At 40.2% G+C, this 23398-nt stretch overlaps 1 protein-coding gene across 2 annotated transcripts in view; it reads right to left on the reverse strand.

Moving 5' to 3' along the window:
• Positions 1 to 1877: 1877 nt before the first annotated feature.
• The window catches only part of LOC134208405 (uncharacterized), a 45529-nt gene continuing 24008 nt past the window's right edge, over positions 1878 to 23398 (reverse strand). The window contains exons 2-5 of one of the 2 annotated variants that reach the window (XM_062684393.1): positions 19936 to 20136; positions 19603 to 19816; positions 2384 to 2741; positions 1878 to 2310 (exon numbers count right to left, since the gene is read on the reverse strand). In XM_062684393.1, coding sequence (XP_062540377.1) covers positions 2097 to 2310; positions 2384 to 2741; positions 19603 to 19816; positions 19936 to 20136 — 987 coding nt within the window. In that variant the 3' untranslated portion in view covers positions 1878 to 2096. Of the gene's footprint in view, positions 2311 to 2383; positions 2742 to 19575; positions 19817 to 19935; positions 20137 to 23398 lie in introns of both variants that reach the window. The other variant, XM_062684387.1, reaches the window with a different exon arrangement.

Here is a 23398-nt window from a genome sequence, read left to right on the forward strand (position 1 = left end):
GTAGAAAAAAAATTAAGCATTCAATGATAATCAATAGTATCAATAGAATTGGCAAATGGCTGAAGGGTTTCCGGATCAATTGATAAGCAAATGTCGAAAATCCATCGAATGGTAAAGACGCTATTAGCGTTTGAAATCTATCCTAATTTTTGTGACGGTCTCGAATTTGGAAATTTTCGTATTACACCCTGTACCTGAGTCTTCCCCTTAGACGTAGTGTACGTCAAAAAATCTGTAGCAAACATTAATACTGACGGCATACAATTTTCTTCAGTCATAATGCGAATCAATTGTTTGCATGGTCTCCTTCCGATACTTGCTTGGGATTCAACTACCGACGTTAGCGTTGCGCTTTGAATAAAGTTCATCTCGGAACCGATTTCTTTTTCAATCATCAACAGGAAATACAAAGTTAGAGTCCGCTGGAAAATTTCATGTTATGCCGACAATATCCAAATCGTTGCAAACGTCACATTAGTGAATAAATTGCTGTAGCAATCTTTTGATCTGATTCCGCTACCGATGCCAAACAATTATGCTTTGCTCTATGCAGTGTTGTGCTGAATCATTATCAGACGATAATGATTTCGATTTTCATGTGAAAACTTTTCACGTGAAAACAGTAGGCGAGTTGTCACCGGCGACAACTTCTCAAATGTTGTACTCAAACGATAGTAAACACAGAATTTTCATTCAAACATTAATCTTTACTAATATCAGCTAATTGTCAACAGACCCGTTGTATCTTCTATTCTATGAAGAAAGTTCGTCTAATATCAACATTCTCAATCACTAAAATCATATAACTCCGAATTACGCTAGAAAATTTCACCGAAGAATTTTCCAGTTCCTAGCGGTTGCACTTTAGAAAAATTATTTCAACTTAACCTTCCTCCCAAATATAATGATGGTCCTGAAAAGAACCGATTAATTTCCACTTATGTGCCTTATTAACAGCAGCCACTGCGCGACCGCCATCCGATGATTCGGCTCATCGAACGCCGTCGATTGCCAGATCCGCCGAAGATGGGACACGGATGCAAATGATGTGCTGCTGCTACCACGACCGCCACCACCACCGAGTGAAAAAAATTCATCCGCACCACCACCGCTGAGACAGCCGTTGTCACTGGGACCGCTTCTGGACGCCCTGGTCCGCTTTCCGTGACATCCAGAATGAAAATAACGCGTGCACGCGAAACACGGGGCTTTTTATACACAGGGAAAACGAAGCAGGGGATCAAAAGGCCCGTACGTTACTGCAATCTGATGTCCGTGTTGGGGATTTATGAACGGGATTGAATTTTTCACCCGGTTTGGAAAGAAATAACATTTTCAATAGTTTAACGTTGATAATCAATAGTATCAAATTGCTGGCAATTGCAATTGCAAATTGCAAATTGCTGGAGAGTATCCGAGTCGATTGATAAGCAAATGTCGAAAACCCATCGAAAGATAAAGACGCTATTACCGTTTGAAATCTTACATGATTTCGTGACGGTCCCCAATTTGGAAATTTTCATTTTGCACCCTGTATCCGAGGCTTCCCCTTAGACGTAGTTTACGTCAAAAATCACGGAAATAAAGTATAAAAAAACTAAAGACTCCCGCACATAGGATACGTTTGTGCTTCATTTGATAATTTTCCCATGGGCATTTTCCCACTACATCAAAATCGACTTCAGTATAATTCGGCGTGAACATCCTAAACAAAATGTTATTGACAAAGAAAACCAAGCATACGCTAGTTAGGTCTACATCAGTATGAGAAGTGTAAACATTATAATCGTTTAGGTAATCAATGATAAAATGCAAATCACAGGTGCTGATTATTGCTACTGCTGCAGTTGGTCACTTCCTGAATAATGTTCAAACACTGTTTGCCTTATATACAAATAATTTTTAATTCAACAAAAATTAACATCGACATTACATGACTTATATTCTTATGAATTGTATTGTACTTCACACCGCTTTTTGTTCAAAGAACAAATAATTCGATGACATTCAATCACTATCGGAGTGAATAATTTCCATCATATTCACAACTTGTTTTTTTTCTGAGCACTGAGTCTCGACCAATGCATGTGGCCTCATCACAATCCTCCATTGGTTTCTCTTTTTTTGCGGTAGGCCGATCCATCTAGAGACATTATCACACATTTGCAACACGACGGTAGTTTGAACTTCTCCTTGTATGGCTGATTGGTTATTGGATCAATTGCCAGTAAAGTGCGATAGTGATAAACCTGCCGGCATTCCGTTTTTGAAAATAGTGCATTCAAATTCTCACAAGGTTTTCCTCCAGATCTGTAAAAAATATTATAACATAATCAGTTTTAGCAATAATTTTCGGCCACATGTTCAGATTATGTTCACTTACAGGCATGTCTCTATGCGTACACCTTGCATGTAATTCTGGGTATTGATGATCATAACTCGTTTCTCATCCTTATCGAATCCGCTCTTCGGATGAATCAATCTCTCTTCGCTGGGGCATATATACCTAAAGGCGTTGCGGCTATCGTCCACACTGTCGAACCGCTGTACAAGTTTGTCACCGTTTTCCACCACGACGTCATTCCCGAAAACTTCAGCGAAACGTTCCTTCTGGCGATCAACAATGTCGTTGATAAGCTCATGCGGATAATCGTCCATGTTTACGCAAATGGGATACTCGGGCGTGCATTCCCTCTTGTCGATTCTTGGCTCTAGATCACTCGGGAAAACAAAACGGGAGCCTACGGTTGGAAAAGAGAAAGGAATCGTTGATACATTCTTGGGAAACGAACTTATTTAGCGGAAAGCTAAACGTATTAATACTGTCGTTAAACCAAATGATCCCCGAGAGATAGAAGGAAAAAGTGTGTCTGACAGTTGCTAAATTATCAGAATTTCCATACGTACAAAACTTACAACTAAGATACGTGTTTGCTAGATCATTGACACTACCTGCCTTAGTGTGCACATGATTTTAATATCCTGATAAACACCGTGTTCAATATTCTCATACATTTTTTCATTCCTTCGTAGAGGTGAAGTTATTCGCAAGTGTGGCAAGCTACCATTTGTTTCTATCGAGAATGCTACCGAATGTCATTAGGGCAAGTTTAAAGGAATTTTATGGAAAGGACGGTTTCGTTTTACAGACTGACTGACGGAGCGTCTTCTCATACACTGATTTTGTTCCAGAACTTTTGAACTTTGGTCCAGTTCACCAGATGTGAACCTCTTGGAGTATTTTATGTGATCGTACATGATCGGGAATAAACGAGCAGTAATTGTTTTCTTGTGGCTCAGTTCAAACCAAAAATTCTTCATGCATACCGCTTGTGAGAATCTGTATAATTTCGTCAAAAGACATTTCTCGCTCTAAGTTTCATAGGGGCGTAACTGTATTGATCGATTTCTGTTCATCGATGTTTTCTTTTTATTATTGCACCGAATTGCGCTAGTTTGTCGATGATTTAATGGTTTGGTGTGATAAAGGATGATTGTACGTAGCACCAAAATCAATAATCACGGTTGTAGCTTTTGAAACAAATGAGTTATTAACAAAATATAAAATCGATTAAGAGAAATCGATCAATACAGTTACGCCCCTATGAAACTAAGCGCGAGATTTCGTCAAACCACTAAATGTTCAGCCAAAACATTCAGTCGAATTGGTCGATACGACATTACGTCGAATGGATTTTAGTTGAAAGCAAATCTTCGGGGGGCTTGAAAATGGTCGATTATTGCGTTACATAATTAATGAATCTTTCCTTGTGGTGTTTCGAAAAGTCACGTAATGAATGCTCCTATATTGACCAATGATGAGTTAAAAAAAACGAGTAATAGGAAAATGGTATATATTCTCGACACTACATTGATTATGGGGTACCTGTCAAACCAACTACGACATTTAGTTGAATAATGTTTCGTGAAATTACAATCGGTCGAAAAGACAATAGGTCGAATAGACATTGGATCATATGACCATTTGTTCGGATTTAAGTTTCGCTAACCATTAACAAATTATGGTTGGAAGTAAATGTTGTACTGAACTTATTATTGTATGAATATTAAGTAAAAAAAAACCAAATTAATCCACCTAGCGTTGGTGGTGGTCACGCATTATAAAAATAAGAAAAACATATAAGAGAGGTCAAATTTGCACTTTAGGGTTATGGATTTTAATTTTTCCTTCAATTTATGTTCATTTTCGATCATTTGAGTGCATTGAAGCGGTCTCTGTAAAAAAAAAAATCGATTCTGACATTTTGTTTCCAAGAGAGGACCCCTGGCTAAAACAAACAATGTTTTTTGAATAACTCTGGAACGCGATAGCCGATCGAACCAAACAACTAGACCGCAATCCGCGTTAATTGAAACTTGTTACGAGCATTTTGGATAATGCTAAGTACCAAAAAATCTGAAGGGTTATGTAAAAGACACGACCGCCCAACGTAAACTACGTATAATGCTTTTCGCAATTCCAACTGTTGCATTCGACTTAGAGTAAAATTAGTAGGGATTCAGTTTCATTCCAAGTTTTCGACCACTATTCTAGTTTATTTGTAGTAATATATAGGTGGAAATAGTGGAGTATGATTATTAAACAATACTATTCTGAAATAAAAATAACTCACTAGTTACATGGTTATGATATCCCAAGCAGCACACGTTGGGCCAATCTTGTTTCAGTAACCATATTGTGAGAGAATTTGGGCATATATAAGTTACTGTGATCGATGTGCTATATGTTTGTTGCTGGGGGTGAATACTGGTGAGTGCGTGTACCACGTCTTAGCGATTTTACGACAGATGCGAGACGATACGCATCGGCCCTGGACCTTGCAAAGAATCTCTGCTCTGGCTACGGACAAACAGGTGCCTCTGTCCAATGGTAGTCAGAGCATCGAGTCATCACTGGTGGAAGAATACGAGCCTTGGACCTTTGGCAGAATCTCCGCCTTCTGTTATTTGGAGTGACGAGGAATAGTTGGCAGGAAGGGATAGTCGTATTGTTGAGTCAAAGAAGCGTGAGTCGATAAAACCCGGTTGCGCCAACTAGAAATCAACAAATACTAGCCATGTACCGTTTTGACTCAAATTCCGAACATGACTCATATTCCGAACTTTAGCTTTTAAATGCCCATTTTAACTTTATTCGTGTAATTTTCTCCACAGGAGTTAGAATTCGTTTGTTATCTTGATCCTCAGTGCGGAAAACCAATGACAGTTTTAGTTTTAGGGCGCTAAAACGCCAGTGTTCAAAATATAAGTCATATTCGGGATTTGGGTCAGAACGGTACCAAAAACCAAGCCATTCGGTTGAGATGCGCCAGAGTAGTAAACGCTGCGGACGGGAATAGGGTATTTGTGCTATTTTATTACAATCTAACTCCCACTATCTGGCAGTGGCATTATGGATAACATACTCGTGCAACCATATTATTAATATGATTGCAAGAATCTTAGATCCGGGAGCAAGAAAGTAATAGTTCTATTGTAACCTATAGCCCGTTTCAATAAAGTATGCGTTCCGAAGCTATAGCCGTATACAATAAGCCCCGCATGATTGTACCCACAGAGTATCTGAAGTGCATTCAAACTTCCTGAATTAAAATTGAAATCTTTTGATTTTGGCGCATATTTAATAATAAAAATATAATTAACTATTTGCAGTTTATCATAAAATGGCTCACAATTTTCCTAAGTTATCTTTGAATCGAAAATGTTTGTTCATTTGCATTGCGATTATCGCATTATGACATTGCATTGCCGTTGCTAACAATCTATTATCCTATCCTTGCACAAACATGCGCTTGTATGTATTTCGCCAACTGCAGTCACTGCTGTGGCCCTACTTTTTGTGGCAAACTGGTGCGAAGCACCGCACAAAAAGTAGAGCCCAAAAACCAACTACACTGAACGACGGCCGAATGAGACTCACGTTGCGAACGGGAAAAAGAGGTGCTGCCAAAATGGTCCAATACCCTACTTTAACGTTGACAATCAAATGTTTCAATATAACTGGAAAATTCGTTGAGAGTTTCCGACTCGATTGATATATAAATCTCAAAAATCCATCGAAAGATGAATGCGCTATTAACGTTCAAAATCTTACATGATTTCGTGACGGTCTCGGATTTGGAAATTTTCATTTGTCACCCTTAGACGTAGTTTACGTCAAAAGCGTGTCTCACATTTTTGTACAAACACATACAGACATCACCTCAATTCATCGAGCTAAGTTGATTGGTATACAGTGATCGTTCGCTAATTGGGGCACGACCTCATCCCAAACAGCGAATGCCGTTCGCTAATTGGGGCGTTTTGACAAGCGTCAATGTTGTTTACTTTTTGCATTGAACAATGGAAAATTTTACGCGCCAGAAAATATCGATCCCGCCAAACACGGAAACAAAACGTCAACTCGTTTTTGACATCACATTCTGACGTTTAGCTGCTTTTTAATTGGGGTTCGCCCCAATTAGCGAGCCCCCAACTAAAAAGCGCCCCAAATAGAAAAACCCCAATTAGCGAACGTTCACTGTATAACACTATGGGTCTCCGAGCCTCCTACCAAAAGTTCGTTTTTGGAGTGATCATATAGCCTTTACGTATATTTTGTATACGAGAAAGGCAAAACAGTATCCATGAAAAGAATAAGAAAACCTATGCTGCTCTTTACTTTACTCACTCATCACAGTCGCCCACTCATCACAGTCGAGCCCTTGCAGCCAGCGACCTACAGCCGTCCCGGCCCTGTGCATGAGCGAGGTGATGGGGTCTTCCGCTCTTCTTTCGAAGGCAAGTACGATGCATTATCGAGCAGCCCCTCGGCTATAAGACTTTCGACTTCCAGTACTGATCTACAGCTGAACTACTCGGCACTAGTTCATCAAACGGCTGCTGGCCTCGCTTCGAACGCCTCTCATCATGGTTCCACGATGTCTTCTCCACCGGGACGCACAACTGCCTGTAGCCTTGAGGAAGCCCCAAGCCTACTCATCACAGTCGAGCCCTTGCAGCCAGCGACCAACAGCCGTCCCGGCCCTGTGCTTGAGAGTCAGGTGAAGGGGTCTTCCGAACACTTTCCGCAGGCAAGTATATTAAGTCAGTGAACCCTCCGCCGCCTGATTGTTGTTCAACTTACAGCCACGGTCTACCGCACAACTTACTGCTGTATTACCAAAATGTTGGTGGAATTAACTCATCCGTCGAAGACTATCGCCTTGCAGTCGCCGACCATTGCTACGACGTCATTGTTCTGGTTGAGACTTGGCTCAATGAGAACACGATTTCCATCCAGGTGTTCGGTTCGGACTACGAAGTTTTTCGATGCGATCGTTGCCGTGACAATAGTCGGAAATCTACAGGTGGTGGAGTTTTGGTTGCTGCGAAAACCGGCTTGAATGCACGAATCGTTGCGAAAACCGCATGGGCAAGTCTCGAGCAGATCTGGATAACAATTCAGCTTGGTGACCGTAATCTTTTTCTGTGCGCGCTGTACATTCCTCCTGATAGAACCAGGGACGTTGAGTACGTTAATGCTCATTGTCAATCAATTTTCTCAATTATCGAAACGGCCAGCACAATCGACGAAATTATCGTGCTAGGAGACTTCAATTTGCCGCAAATCTCTTGGAAATCTTCACCTGCCGGTTTTTTATTCTCGGACACTGGACATAGCACTTTCCATGCTGGTGCGGAGACTCTACTCGACAGCTACAGTTCCGCCACATTATTACAAATGAATTCTGTCGTCAATGAAAACAACCGTATTTTGGACCTATGTTTTGCCAGTGATCATGATCATGCTCCGTCCGTAGTTCAGGCTCCTGCCCCTCTGGTAAAATCGGTTGCTCATCACCCGCCATTGCTTGTGACGATCGCTCATAATGCGGCGCATGATTTCAATGCTTCAGATGTAACTGTTTCATACAATTTCTCAAGAGCCGATAATCGAAGTATCGACGAGTTATTGTCTTCATTAGATTGGGAAAGTATTCTGGAACAAGAGGACGTCGAAACTGCGGCGCGAATTTTCTCAAATATTTTAACTTACGTTATTGATCGACATGTTCCAAAGACTGTGCGAGACAGGAAAACCGACTGTCCCTGGCAAACGACTTCATTACGCAAACTGAAATCAACTAAACGAGCTGCCCTGCGTAAGTTTACAAGGCACCGTACAGTACCGCTTAGAAATCATTACGTCAGGCTCAATTACGAGTACAAGCGAGCCAATCAAAGATGTTTTTTCCAATACGAGCAAGATATTCAGCGTAGGCTACGCTCTCATCCAAAACGTTTTTGGAAATATGTCAATGAACAGCGAAAGGAGTCTGGGTTTCCATTCTCGATGCACCTGGATGACGAAATAGCCACTTCCACCCAAGAAACGTGTCGTCTTTTCGCAGAGAAATTCTCTAGCGTATTTAGCAATGAAGCTGTAAGTGATAATCAAGCCACCCTCGCTGCTAGTAATGTGTCATTGGTTGGACAAACGCTTGGTACATTCGATGTGGACGCGGATGCAATTTCCAGGGCTGCGTCTCAACTGAAATCATCGAACAGTCCCGGTCCAGATGGGATTCCAGCATCGTTCTTGAAGAAACATATCTCCTGCTTATTAGTACCGCTTCAGCGCTTATTTCGTTCGTCTTTATCCAGCGGCGAATTTCCATCCTGCTGGAAACACGCCCACATGTTTCCTGTACACAAAAAGGCAGTAAGCGTGACGTTAACAATTACCGAGGCATATCTTCGCTGAGTGCGTTGTCGAAACTCTTCGAGCTGATTATCATGGAACCGTTGCTCTCGCATTGCAAACAACACCTCTGCTCAGATCAGCACGGTTTTACTGCTGGACGTTCAACGACCACCAACCTTTTGTGCCTGACATCGTTTATCACCGATAGCATGATTGAACGGGCTCAGACAGATGTCATTTACACCGACCTATCCGCCGCATTTGATAAGATAGACCATGTCATCGTGATAGCAAAACTTGATAGATTCGGTATTTGCGGCAACCTTCTTCGCTGGTTTAGATCGTATTTGTCGGACCGACAACTGATGGTAGCGATTGGAGACTTCAGATCTGATTGCTTCTTTGCAACATCCGGTATACCTCAAGGAAGTCATCTAGGTCCACTGATTTTTCTACTCTACTTCAACGATGCGCATTTGATCATAAAGAGCCCCGGTTATCGTACGCTGACGACCTAAAAATCTTCCTTTTGATCCAATCAATCGCCGACTGCTACTATCTGCAAGAGCAACTAGATCTCTTTGCCAGTTGGTGCCTGCTAAACCGCTTGACACTGAATCCTACCAAGTGTTCCGTCATCACCTTTTCGCGAAAGAGGCAACCGATCACATTCGCCTACAACCTGCACGGTACCACAATCGGGCGCGTAAATCAAGTGAAGGATCTGGGAGTTATTTTAGACTCGCAATTAACATTCAAGCAGCATGTCTCGTATATCGTCGAGAAAGCTTCAAAAACGCTGGGATTTATTTTCAGAACAGCGAAAAATTTCACCGATATATATTGTCTGAAGTCTCTGTATTGTGCCCTCGTTCGCTCCACACTGGAATATTGTGCAGCAGTCTGGAGCCCGGCCTACAACAATGGCTCTGATAGAGTAGAATCCGTCCAGCGCCGCTTCCTTCGTTTTGCGCTTCGAAAGCTTCCTTGGAGGAATCCGTTCCAGTTGCCGAGCTACGAGAGCAGATGTCGTTTAATAGATCTTGAGCTGCTCCGCACCAGAAGAGATACAGCAAGAGCAATGACGATTGCTGATACGCTTCAAGGTCGAATCGATTGTGAAGCCATCTTGGAGCGAATCGATATTAACGTTCAACAACGCACGCTTCGCAACAGTGTAATGCTTCGGTTGCCTCTACGACGTACCAATTATGGCCTGCAAGGAGGAGTTAGTGGCTTACAACGGATCTTTAATAGAGTGGCACCGTTGTTCGACTTCAACAGTACACGTGATATGCTTCGTCATAAGTTTTCGTCATTCTTTTCTAACAGGTGTCCGTAACAGTATTAGATGATGAATGTAGATTATTGATTGTTATTTTTGTTCTATTTTTATTTTGTTTTACTTCTATTTGCCGACCTGATTTGTATCTCTGTTTTTGTTTTATATTATTACCAACATCATTGGGGCTATTTTAAGCCTGTTGATGGATAAATAAATAAATAAATAAATAATTAAATGCCCATCCAAACAAACGCCTCTTCACCTAAACGCCCATTCAACGAAATGTCATCTTACCAAACTTCATTTGAACAAATCTAGACCAACATTTGAAAAGGGCGTAACAGCCAAAATTTATTCCTTCTTATTCTTCATCCACATATATAGCTATATATGTATACGAAGAATAAGAAGGAACAATTTTTTTCTGTTTCGCCCTTTTCAAATGTTAGTCTAGAAATGTCAATCAACAAACTGTTTCAAAGCAAAGCCGACTTTGATCAATAATTGCAAAATAACATTGGTGTCATTGGTTTTTGAGCATTTTGTTTTTGAGCTCTTGGCAAAAAAAGAATACATAATGGGTGTTTTCCCATCGATACCTAATATTTTACTTTTTCTGTAGGTTTCAATTTTTCTATAGTTTTCGTTTGCTCAGGCGAAAAATCCTCATAAGCTTCGGTAATCGTTTCTTCCGCTGCTGATTGGACTTCCAAGTCCACTGATTTCTTCCTATTAGTACATCCATGTATCTTGTGAATTATTTAACTCAATTTAATCAAACATCCATTGACTATATATCCATTTTATGTAATTACCTATTACCGACCTATTATGCTTAAATTCACTTTCAACATTCGATTAAATTTCCACCCGACTAAATGTTCGACAAAATGTTATTCGACGAAATGCTGTAATTGGTAAATATTATATCGACTTTCAGTGAAAACAATCACCATTCAAACAGAAAAACTGATGTAAAACGATTGAAGTTTGAATTTGTATGAGAATATTTTGGACACGGTATATAAAACAAAAAATCAATAAAAAATAAACTAGCTGTTAGAATACTGTTAGGTTTACATCATTTGAGATGTTTGATATCGAACTTTCGATTGGACGGTTTTTTGTATATCAAAATGTTTGTGTAATTTTTTACGGTCTACATGTTTGGGTTCTTGATATTTCTCCAGCAGGTACATGACAAGTCACAAGGCGCAAAGAAGATATTGTCCCGATTCAGTCCCGGGCACAGTCGCACTGCCCCGGTGAAGTTATATACCTACGGAAGACTCTTCATAATAGAAATACAAAAATGTAGCAAAAATGGAGTTAGCGGTAAACCCGGCAACGAATAAAGACTAAGATTGGGAAATCGAGCTTTGAATGAATTTATTAATTACAAAAAGTCGACAGCAAACTTGACAGCTGACTTGAAACCGTAAAACACGAATTTCGAGTCGTGGATTCCATCACTTTTCTACACACTAAGTGCGGGCTTAGTGATCATGACCAACCGAGCAGGGTCATTTTTAAATGGACAATCGGACATAGAGGACACAAACAGATTCAGGATTGACAAGCAGTGGAGCCACCAACGGTAAGCTGTTCGAGACCTAAAAAACGGTAAGACCGCTAGGAAAGACGGAATCCCGGCCGAGCTCGTAAAGCTCGTCTGACCGAAAAAAAAACCACCAAATGATTGAAATGATTTGCGAGGGAGAAGAAAAACCTTTCGAGCTGACTTGATGGCCGCATTTGTCCTATCTACAAGAAAGACAACAGACTCGATTGCGCTATCTATCGAGGTATTACACTCCTCAATACCGCCTACAAGGTAATGACTCAAATTTTGTTTAGTAGACTGCGCCCGTTTTCAGAGACGTTTGTCGGCGAATATCAAAGCGGTTTTCGGGAAGGACTTGATAAATTCCAGGAATACAAGTTGCGGACTGTTAGAGGTTTTAAGAATGCATACAATTCAGTGAAGCGAAACGAAGAGTGGCATTTAATGCTAGAACTTGGGTTTCCGGCAAAGATAATTAGGCTGATTCGTGCGACGCTGGATGGATCCAAATCGAGCATCATACTATCTGGTAAGACATCCGATTCGTTCATGATGCTATATGAATTGAAACAGTGAAATGCGCTATCTAATCTACTATTCAACATAGCTCTGCAAGGTGCAATACAATGATCTGGTGCGTAAAGAAACGGAACGACCATCAACAAGTCGCACAGCAGTAGGAGAGCCTTCCATGCATTTTAAAGGGGTGATAGAAAAAATAGGACTGAAAAACTATGTCAAAACTAAGTATCAGGTGGCTGGCTGATAACGGGGCAGTCCAAAAAAACATTCTACGATTTTCCACGCCAGCTTAAGTCTTGCAGCTTACAGACACGGACAAAACTAGATCTGTACACATTGTTGATTCTTCCAGTCGCCCTGTACGGCCATGAAGCATGCAGTGTTGTCCTACACTTTGTGCAAACTGCTCTTTTACTCCACCTAAACGATTTTATAATTTTAACTAAGGGGTATTTTCAGCGCACGCGCTCCTGTGGCTCTGGTGTGCATTTTTTATTAGTTTGACATGACATTTAGAAAATTCAAATATCCCTGTATTAGTTGCACTTACTATGTTGAGATTATAAAATCGTTTAGAAGGAGTTGGCGATTATTGGTGGCCCAAGAACGAGCGGCTTGGAATATGTCATTACATTCGGTTTTGCTCCGAACAACACGGAGTATATCACCATCATAGATGTGGGTAAGTAGAAGAAGAGCCGGGTGTCACCGTCTTGAAATGGTGGGTAGGTGAATTCCACAGCTGCTTTCCGTTCCGTAGACCGTGACAGGCCTTGGGGTACTGTACGGGTATACCCCGTTAGGCATAAGTACGTTAAGCATAATGGACGTTAGGCATAATGGAAGTTAGGCATAAAAAGACTCAAGAACAACCCATGACATAAAGAAGGCAAAATTATGCCAAATGTCCATTATGCCTAACGTACTTATGTCTAACGTCTTTATGCCTAACGTCGCGGACCCGAGAGTAGGACCAAATGATTCCGTCCTGGCTTAAGTCGATTCAGCCCTGAAAACCGAGGTGCCAACCACCGCATGGTCTCATAGCAAGGCGGACCCAACAATCAAGAATAAAGCTAAACCAACCAACCAATCAACAGAAATGTATTCCTTTGCAAGGAGTGGTTTGGAGAATTCTCCACTCAACGCATTGGTGGCGAGAGAGATGGAGCTGAAGAAGACGAGTGGCGAAGCAGTCGTCGAGGAGAGCGCTAACGATGCATCAATTGCCGGTATAAAAGGTGGCGATAGGATCGAGCGGCATCCTTCCGATATTGAGAAATCGTCATGGTGCAACTTGATAACATTGTCGAATTCACCAATGGACGAAGCAATATATCGAGAGACCTGAAGCTGAACCTGATTAAGATTAACAATTTGATTCTAGATGTAAAGCAGAAACAGGAAGTGCTTGCAGTTAGGCTGGAAGGCTTTGGCGAGGCGGAGAACAGGCTGTTCCCTTCTTCTTCCGTAGTACACATGGGCACAGGACACAACCATGACACAGGAGTAATTAGATTTCGCACTCAACGATAGGGTGATAGAAATAAGGACAGACAAGCGCGGAACAGATTCGCTCGTCAATAAGTTCTACCCACAAAACGCGGAAACGCGTCGGGAGAGCACACAACCTGCCTCCCCAATCAGCACACTTGGCATGAATGAGTTTGTGTTTTCTAGGAACGATCAAATCCTGTCATGTATGAAATGCTGCGACCTAATCTGTCTCAACTGTACTATTCGGGTCAGGGCTAGAATAAAATTACAAAAAGCACGCTAGGCAGAAGTGAGGGAAGAATACATCGAGCTTTTCAAAGCACCAAGGCTGGCCCTAAACAAGGCCATCAAAGAGTGCAAGAAAGCCTGTTTCGATAGATTGTGTCGGAGCGACAACTCGAACCCATGGGAAGACACTATCGAGTGGGGATGGTCAGACAGGAGAAGCACTTCTTCCGAGCGATGTTCAAGCGGCACGCGCAACATATTTCAAATAGCTGTTTGTTCGTAACGAATTTCATTGAAGATTCAGGCAATGCATCAAATGTCATTAAAGCCCTATAGCAAATAGTTTTTAAAATTTAACGACGTCTAAAATTGCAGCACACAAACGAATTCACATTCGATGTAGAATTAAATTAGACTGAATTTTACAAGCAGCACGATGTTTCATTTCTGTTCCACTAACGTCACAATCGGCCTCTTAAATGATTTCTTAGATGGTTGAGTTCAATAAGTGACATATCAGAAAAAAAAGAGATTTGTTGCATAAATAATAATGTTGCAAAACACTCAGCTGAGCTGCACTTTTATTTTGATCAGAACCGCATGTTTTTTCAAAGGTACAATGAAGCTAAATTAACTTGAAAAAAAACAGATTAATCCACCTAGCGGTGATGATGCCTTTCTAGTGCATCGTTAAATGTATTGTAAAAATCATATAAAAAAAGGTCAAAAAAGCACTTTAGGAGAATAGATCGCATTTTTTACATCATTCTGCATGTTTTTGCATTAATTACTATGCATTGCCACCATGAAAAAAAAAATCGGTTTTGATTTTTTTTAAGGGCGACCTTTGGTGAAATGTGAATATTATCAATATGATTGAGATTTTTGACATTTTTTGAATGGCATCAAATAGCTATCTTGTTTAACTGTTGCATAATGTAAAAACACCCATGATTAGCGTTACAAATAAGACAATAAAGCACTGTTTGCTTAGCTAGGGCATATTGCCCCTCCTTCCCTTAGGGTTGTGTGAGGTTGTGCCAGTTGGTCGTCAAATCCCGACCCGACCACATAAGCGAAGAGAGAGATCGCCACTCGAGTTCAGTACATTCCAAGTTAATTGCCCATATGCCGGGTATTAAGCCACCCGGAGTGGAAATTAATTACTATGTCTGCAAGTGTGTAGGACCCGGACAACACTAAATACTCATCCTACTTGGTTGGCATGTGTACAAAAATACATATGAGAGAGTTAGTTCTGAAAATGTATTGCGAGAGTTTGGCTGGTGGCCCGGTACTGGGAATTTGGTTTCATCAGTTCCCCTCTAAGCAACGGAGGACGACGGAGATCCTTCGTAGCTTAGTAGGGAAAGCACCTGTCTAGAGTACTGGGGTCGTGGGATCAAAGCCCACCGAAGGGGCGGTTACCCTCCAATACCTTTTCCGAACTAAATCTATCACATGTTGTGCATATGCATAATCGAGATTCAGACATAGTTATTAATTTTCACTCCGGGTGGCTTAATATCCGGCATATAAGCAATTAACTTTGAATGTATTTTTTCATATTATGGGCCACCCTTTTTTTGTAGCACCATAATGATGGCCTTTCTATTTTCTAACTTTGTAGAACAATACTTTTATCTAAAAAATAAAGTTTTGGCGTAAAATGCATCTATCCGCGTAAATATGTATCCTGACCGTGATGCAGTGGGGTACAGTTAGCAAAAGTGACGAAAAGGATAGCCCTGGATAGTCACGACAGGTTTCGGAGGAGTTCCCGCTGTCGGGTAATCCATCGTCGGAGAATGATAGATCTGTTTTCCGGAGTAGGCTAGATCCAAATCCCTCACTTCAGCTTATGTTAGAAGGACAACAATTCCCGGGCTACACTATCAGCCAGGTGCGCAAACTTTAGCTGGCAATCGATTGTCAACTCCTGATTTAAATCTCTGGAGGAATAATAGGACGAATTCGTGAAGGAATTTCCTATGAAATTTCGGGTTGACTTTCGAAAGGACTTCACGAAAGGATTCTTGAAGAATTACTGATTTAAAAACCTGAAGATTTTTTTGGATGAATTCTTGAAGGTTTGGTTTTCCTCGACTTCCAGGAGTAATTGTCTAAGGCATTCCTGAAACAGTTTTTGAATAAATTCAAGCAGTAGAATTATTTTCAAAGAAGGTTCATAAGAAATCTTCTTCCTCTTCTTCTTATTGGCATTACATCCCCACACTGGGACAGACCCGCCTCGCAGCTTGTTCATTAAACACTTCCACAGTTATTAACTGCGAGGTTTCTAAGCCAGGTTACCATTTTTGCATTCGTATATCATGAGGCTAGCACGATGATACTTTTATGCCCAGGGAAGTCGAGACAATTTCCAATCTGAAAATTGCGTAGACCGGCACAGGGAATCGAACCCAGCCACCCTCAGCATGGTTTTGCTTTGTAGCTGCGCGTCTTACCGCACGGCTAAGGAGGGCCCCCAAATTATGAACATAGTTCAAATGAATTTCTGGAGTAATTTCAGTTCGATAGAATCCTAGTAGAAATTTCCTAAAGCGTTCTAGATGCAAGTAATTAATTTTCTGAAAGACAATCCAGAGCTTAAAATAAGCTCCTTACTAGTTGCAGTTGAGAGTGGGTCGCCATCCAATGATTTCGATTTATAGACTTTGCGTAAATGACAATAAATGCTGCATAATCGTAAGGAAATAACATACCGCCATCGGGGGTGACAATGTGTCTGTGGGGTGAGAATGGGTCATCGCTCTTATATTATGCAAAAAGGTATCTTTTATTTTAGTCTTCTTGCCCTCAGATACATTCAATCCATTCTACAAGTATTCTAAGTAGTTGAAACAGTGACCCATTCTCACCCCCATTTGACCCATTGTCACCCCCGATGACTCCCCGGATAAATTTTTAAACTGGTTTTCAGGATATGAAGACTTTCGGGACCCTCTTTGCCTAAAATCTCTGTACTGTCCTCTAGTTCGTTCCACCCTTAAATTTTGTACTGCCGCCTAAAATCCTTATAAAAGCGTCTGGATCTCACGGTTAGAATCCGTGCAGCGTTGCTCATCTTCCTGTAATGAGGACCGTTGTAAATTACCTAGAATCGACACCCTTTAAATATCGCAAGCTGCCAATTTCGTGATTAGTGAAAATCTGCTCAATGCAACAATGTAATTTCGGTGTCAGGCCATTTTGCCGAAGGCCGTTAGGCCGAAGGCCATTTGGCCGAACGTCATTAGGCCGAATGGTCATTAGGCCAAACGGTCATAAGGCATGAAAAATGAGAAGTTCATTCTTCACCTTACCCCTTCTTCCTTCCCCCTTCTTGTATCTACCTTCTTCTTCTTCCTTCTTCCTTCTTCCTTCTTCTTTCTTCCTTCTTCTTCTTCCTTCTCCCTTATTCCTTATTCCTTCTTCCTTCTTCTTTCTTCTTCTTTCTTCCTTCTTCCTTCTTCCTCCTTCTTTCTTCATTCTTCCTTCTTCATTCTTCCTTCTTTCTTCTTCCTTCTTCTTCTTCCTTCTTCTTCTTCCTTCTTCCTTCTTCCTTCTTCCTTCTTCCTTCTTTCTTCTTCATTCTTCTTTTTTCCTTCTTCCTTCTTCTTTCTTCCTTCTTACTTCTTCCTTCTTCCTTCTTCCTTTTTTTCCTTTTTCCTTCTTCCTTCTTCCTTCTTCTTTCTTTCTTCTTACTTCTTCCTTCTTCCTTCTTCCTTCTTCCTTCTTCATTCTTCCTTCTTCCTTCTTCCTTCTTCCTTCTTCCTTCTTCCTTCTTCGTCATTCCTTCTTCTTTCTTTCTTTTTCCTTTCTCCATTTTCCTTCTTCCTTCTTTCTTCTTTCTTCTTCCTTCTTCCTCCTTCCTACTTCCTTCATCCTTCTTCCTTCTTCCTTCTTCCTTTTTTCTTCTTCCTTCGTTCTTCTTCCTTTTTCATTATTCCTTCTCCCTTTTCCCATCTTCCTTCTTCTTTTTTTCTTCTTCCTTCTTTCTTCTTCCTTCTTTCTTCTTCTTTCTTCTGTTTTCTTCCATCTTTCTCCCGTCTTCCTTCTTCATTATTCCTTCTCCCTTCTTCCTTATTTCTTCTTCCTTCTTCCATTTTCCTTCTTCTTTCTTCCTTCTTCCTTCTTCCTTCTTCCGTCTTCCTTCTTACTTCTTCCTCCTTTTTCCTTTTTTTCTTCTTCCTTCTTCCATCTTACTTCTCCCTTCTTTTTCTTTTTTTCTTCTTCCGTTCTACTTCTTCCTCACTTCGCACTAGTCACTTCTCACTCCCAGTGCTCATTCGGCCTAATGACCATTCGGCCTAATGACCTTCGACCTAACGGCCTTCGGCTTAATGACCCAGCATCGTAATTTCCTGCAATCGAGCCCCCCAAAAGTGAAATAAAAGAAATACTGTTTCAGCTTTATAACATACAAGGTTTGTGTTTTTACCTAAGTTTATAGGAGAACTGTTCCGTTTTCCAAGTTGAAAGCAGGCCAAGTTGCAGTATGAATGAAGAGCCATTGAAAAAGAAGAAAAAGAAGAAGAAAAGCAAACAAATATGATGAAACCGAACTTAATTCACCGATCGGTCGTTATCAACTTTAATAGTGTTCAACTAAAATTTGGTCCTAGAAAATCGGTTAAAAACTATTTAAAGCTATTTAAAGTTGTCCGACATTTATATTATATACACGGACAAACAGATATTTACTTAGCTTGTCGAGCCAAATCAATTGGTCAACGAACTTAGCATTTCCCACTAAGATTTTTAGGAAAACTTTCGCTTCTACAACTATAACACAAACTTTGTATGTTTTAGAGCGATTTTTTTTTATCTCACTTTTAGGGTTATTGATCATTGAGCTGAATAACTCCGAAGAAAGGCGCTAATTTACTGATAAACTGTCTGAAAGACACCATTGCCTAAAATCTCATTATAAAGGTACTAATAATTAGGCGCACTTGAAAAACGATTCCAGTCACCGTGCGATTGAAAAAGGTCACAATTCAAGGCGTTGAGCGGCAATTGTTCAGAGGGGTATCCTAAAAACTCTGCAATATAAGATCTATAGAGAGGATCCGTAAATTAGACTTATTTCATTGATAGTCCTCAATATCATTTATAATAGACATGTTTGGCAAACTATTACCAATCTGTTTCTTGAATTATGCTAAAATATTTTATATTTATTCTATACTCCCGCGTATGTAAATTGAAATTAGATCTGTTCAATGGCAATGAGATAAGTAACTTCAAGGCCACAGCATACAAACACAAGGCGTATTTCTAGATTTTCCCGAGTGTTTTGTTTGTTTCAAGTCTTTTGTTTTCACGCCAACTTATATGTCATTAAAAATAATTTGGCTCCGTAAGTGTAATTTTGCCAATATGTCTTCCTTGTCTCTGAATACCGTGGTCAACACAATACTGAAAAGTTAGTGAGGGATCATGCACTAATTTTGTTATTTACGTGCATTCCTTAAAAAAAAAAACTGTACATGATTTATAAAACTTGACAATGTTCTATATGCAAGTGAATACATCTTCTTGATAATTATATTATCAAAATAAAATTTTGCTTGAACAATGCATTTCGTTATTAGTGAATGACCCCTAATTGTATTGCATTGAAAATTAACCAAAATTATTAGTTAAGTGTGATACAAATATACAAAGTTTAAAAATAAAGTTAGGCTCGAATTAATCCAAAGCAACACATTGAACAGATCTCATAGTAATCAAATAGTACATAATTTGTGTTTAAAGTTCGCCTACTTCGCAACTTTTCACTATCGCTCGTACTTGCTTCGCTCATCTTGTCGACGAGCTCGTTGGCATTGCTGTTTGGGGGCGCGGCCGTACTTCTAGTGGCCACGGTACCACTAAGATCTATATCCTTCGGCGGTACGTAGGTGATAGTTCCGTTGGGATGTTTGATGACGTAGGACTTCCGCGGATCGAAATTATCATCGATTTTCCACAGGGGCCGTTTCCGTCGCCTCGGCGATGCACTATCCTGGAGAAGACATGCTCTTTTGTAACTAAGCACCCTTTACTAGGAGGAGACGTCCAAAGTGACGCCCCGTGGGGATTAGCTGAAAAACGAAGTCGGGAGTTGGCGATGTTTCTACCTACAATTCTTACTGCTACTTCTTCGGGCTGTGCTTCGAGGGAATCATTTGGACTAGGATCTGGATTTGAGTATCCCTTACGGTTAAAAACTTCCTGTATGCGCTTCTGCACATCAGCATCAGAAATAAGCGATTCATTACCATTGGAAGCATTGTAATCCGCTCTTTGTCGTATTAGTGGAACGGCCGATGAAGATTCGGTAGGCTGAAAGTAGAGAAAAGCAAATTAATCTTCTTAGCGGTGATGGATATGGGACAACTTTAAACTTTCACTTAATAATATGTACTATTATGACTTGTAAACCGCTAAAGCTATATCCTTTGGTTTTAAAATAATTCTAAAATAACGTTTTTGGTTCTGTTTTATTAACTTTTAAGAAAAATAAGAGTAAATTGAGTGCCGTTAAATGTTTATTTTATTTTGGGAACGAAGTCAAAAGGAAAGCAATTGCAAGAAGAATTATCTTAAATAAATACCAAAAATAAAAAGAACTCATGAGAAAAAAAAGCTTTTTAGCAGCAATTCTTCATTCTATGCTCCAACACTTGAAAACATAAAAATTGAGATGAATCCTTATATACAGTGAAGCGTCTTCTAAGACAAGTGACATAGTACAGTTCTGCAGTTTCCCTTCTTTTTGGTGTCTGGTTACTACCCAGTAGGACCCAGACTCAGCTGTAAAATCAGCTGATAAATTTAACACCATCGCAGGCTGAAAATTGCGCACCAACACGTTGGGCTAAGGCCCGACTTTCTGAGCACTATCTAACAAGCCGTCCGTATCCGGTGACGGTACCGTTGCGTCGGAATCTATATTAATGATCATTAAAACATGCACCTCACTTGGCAAACCGAACCGAAGAAGCAGGAGAACATGAGATTTACGATGCATTTCTCTATGTGTTTTTCTTTTTCCTATAGCGTCCTGCAAACTGCAGCAAACTCCATGCTAATATCGTGACTGCACGATGCCGTACTGACGCTTGCTAGCCAGAACAGAGGCAACCGGAAGCAGGCAATAGTGGCAAATAATGGCACACGTTGAGGTGGAAATAAATTTCCCGGTCCTATATGAGAGTTTGTCGTACCTTCTGCGTCAGCTACAATACGCTTGACTTGGCAGGGGAAATTTCTTGGCGCTGCTGTAATCAAAACTAGTGCTACTCGGAACGGAATGTAGGAAATGCGAAATATCACGTACATTTTTGAATTTCAAGATTTATCCTTCCGCAACCGAGTGACATCATTTTAAGAAGAACTCGGAATTGCTTCATTGGTGATTCGACATTAGCGTATTAATCATTCGCGGATTCAGTGAAAGCATTTTACCGATTAAATCTGGCTTGTTGGTATGGTAATGAAAAAGAACATAATCTTGGCATATATTACGAGGCAGCAACAAATGCATCTAAGAAACACAATAAGCTAGAATGTGAAGAAGAAATAGATTTTGATAACTCTGGTTGAATCATACTGAATTCAGGAAGCGAGCAAAGAAAGTAATCAAAAAATTATAGCAATGGATAACTCCCTGGAGTCATTGAGGCAAGCAATGAAGCATTATTCTGTAGAAAAGCGATTGATGGAAATACTGTTGGACATATCTTATCATCTTCTTCTTCTATTGCTCTACATTCTAACTGGAACTTGATCCGCCCTTCAACTCAGTATTCTACTAGAATTTCATTCTCAGTTATTGGTTTAAAGCTTTTCTATACCCGCCATTGCACATTGGGCCACGGAGCGGAGCTAGCCCGACAAAATACCTTGGAGCTTAGGGGATGCGTAATTTTGAGTTGGTGTCTTCGGAAGAGTGTCGTGTTTTGAAAAAATATGAAGCCCAGCGTCGAGCATTGATTCAAATTTTCGCCGCATAGGTGGCGCTGCAATACAAACTTTTTTGTTTTACGGTTTAGAGCTTTGGTGTCTTCGGCAAAGTTATAGAACGTGGAAAAATAATTATAGTTGCCGAAGACACCTAAGCTGTATACCTTCTATTTGCAGAGATATAGTGAAAATTGTAAAGTTTCATTTTTTTTCGATTTTCTTGGACTATTTACGAAAAATGTAAAAAATAACATATTAAAACCTAGTAGTCTGTCACAGTTGATAGTGCTCATGGTTTATGCAAGAGTTTTTGATATTTCATCAAGTTGAAAGAGAAATATTAACCTAAATATTGAAACATATCATGTTTTTGCCTTTCACGTACAACTAAGTTGTACCGAAAGGCTATCATTTCACTCCGAAAACGAACTTTTTATAGAAGCCTCTGAGGCCCATAGTATTATATACCAATCGACTCAGCTCGACGAGCTGAGCACATGTCTGTCTGTCCGTGTGTATGTATGTGTATGTGTGTGTGTATGTGTGTGCACAACAGCTATAAAAAACATTAGGCAACTTTTCGTATAGTAATCCTCAACCGATTTTCTCGCAACAAGTTTCATTCGACAGGGTACAAAGCCTTGTTGATCACTACTGAATTTTATAACGATCGGTCATTGCGTTTCAAAGTTATGAAGAAAATGGTACATCGGACCATATAAACCCCATATAAGGTTGGTGTCTTAACTAAATGCGAGAAAGGCACCACCAACGCTAGGTGGATTAATCTGGGTTTTTTGGTATCAAATATATTAAATAGTTTTAAAGTTTGGTACAAAAGTAACATTAGTGGGTCAAAGCAAACAATTCATGGCTAACCAAGAAAGCGAGTTTGCAAACACAATACACTTCAGTTGCCTTCTATTATTTTTCCCAGACTTCAACTTTTATTGGACAACGTGACATATGAAAATGTTTTTATTTGCTCAATTCAATAGTTGTTGCACTGATTCTGGGAAGAAATCTCTGGCCGTTTGAGGAAACTGTTTTCTCGACAATTCACACTGGGCCACGGGGCGGAGCTAGCCCGACAAAATACCTTGGAGCTTAGGGGATGCGTAATTTTGAGTTGGTGTCTTCGGAAGAGTGTCGTGTTTTGAAAAAATATGAAGCTCAGTGTCGAGCATTAGTTCAAATTTTCGCCGCATAGGTGGCGCTGCGATACAAACTTTTCTGTTTTACGTTTTAGAGCTTTGGTGTCTTCGGCAAAGTTGTAGAACGTAAAAAAATAACTGTAGTCGCCGAAGACACCTAAGCTCTATGTCTTCAAATTGCTGAGATATAGTTAAAATTGTAAAATTTCATTGATTTTTATATTTCTCGCACTATTTTTCCCAAAATTGCAAAAAAAAAAGCTAATCACACGCGACAAAACTAACTGATTTACTCAACTGATTATGGTTATGGTCCATGCTTGAGTTGTTTTCACTGTAACTTGGTATAAAAGTATCATAGAGTTAGGGAAGTTATTGAATTCGAAACAATAAACTATCATATTAAGATAAAGGAACCGATCAGAGTAGTCCATATTTTTATCGAGTAACAAAACACACAGTACAAATCATCGGATAAAGATCGA

This window comes from Armigeres subalbatus, chromosome 1, assembly GCF_024139115.2.
Source record: "Armigeres subalbatus isolate Guangzhou_Male chromosome 1, GZ_Asu_2, whole genome shotgun sequence".
In the NCBI taxonomy this organism is placed as follows: domain Eukaryota; kingdom Metazoa; phylum Arthropoda; class Insecta; order Diptera; family Culicidae; genus Armigeres; species Armigeres subalbatus.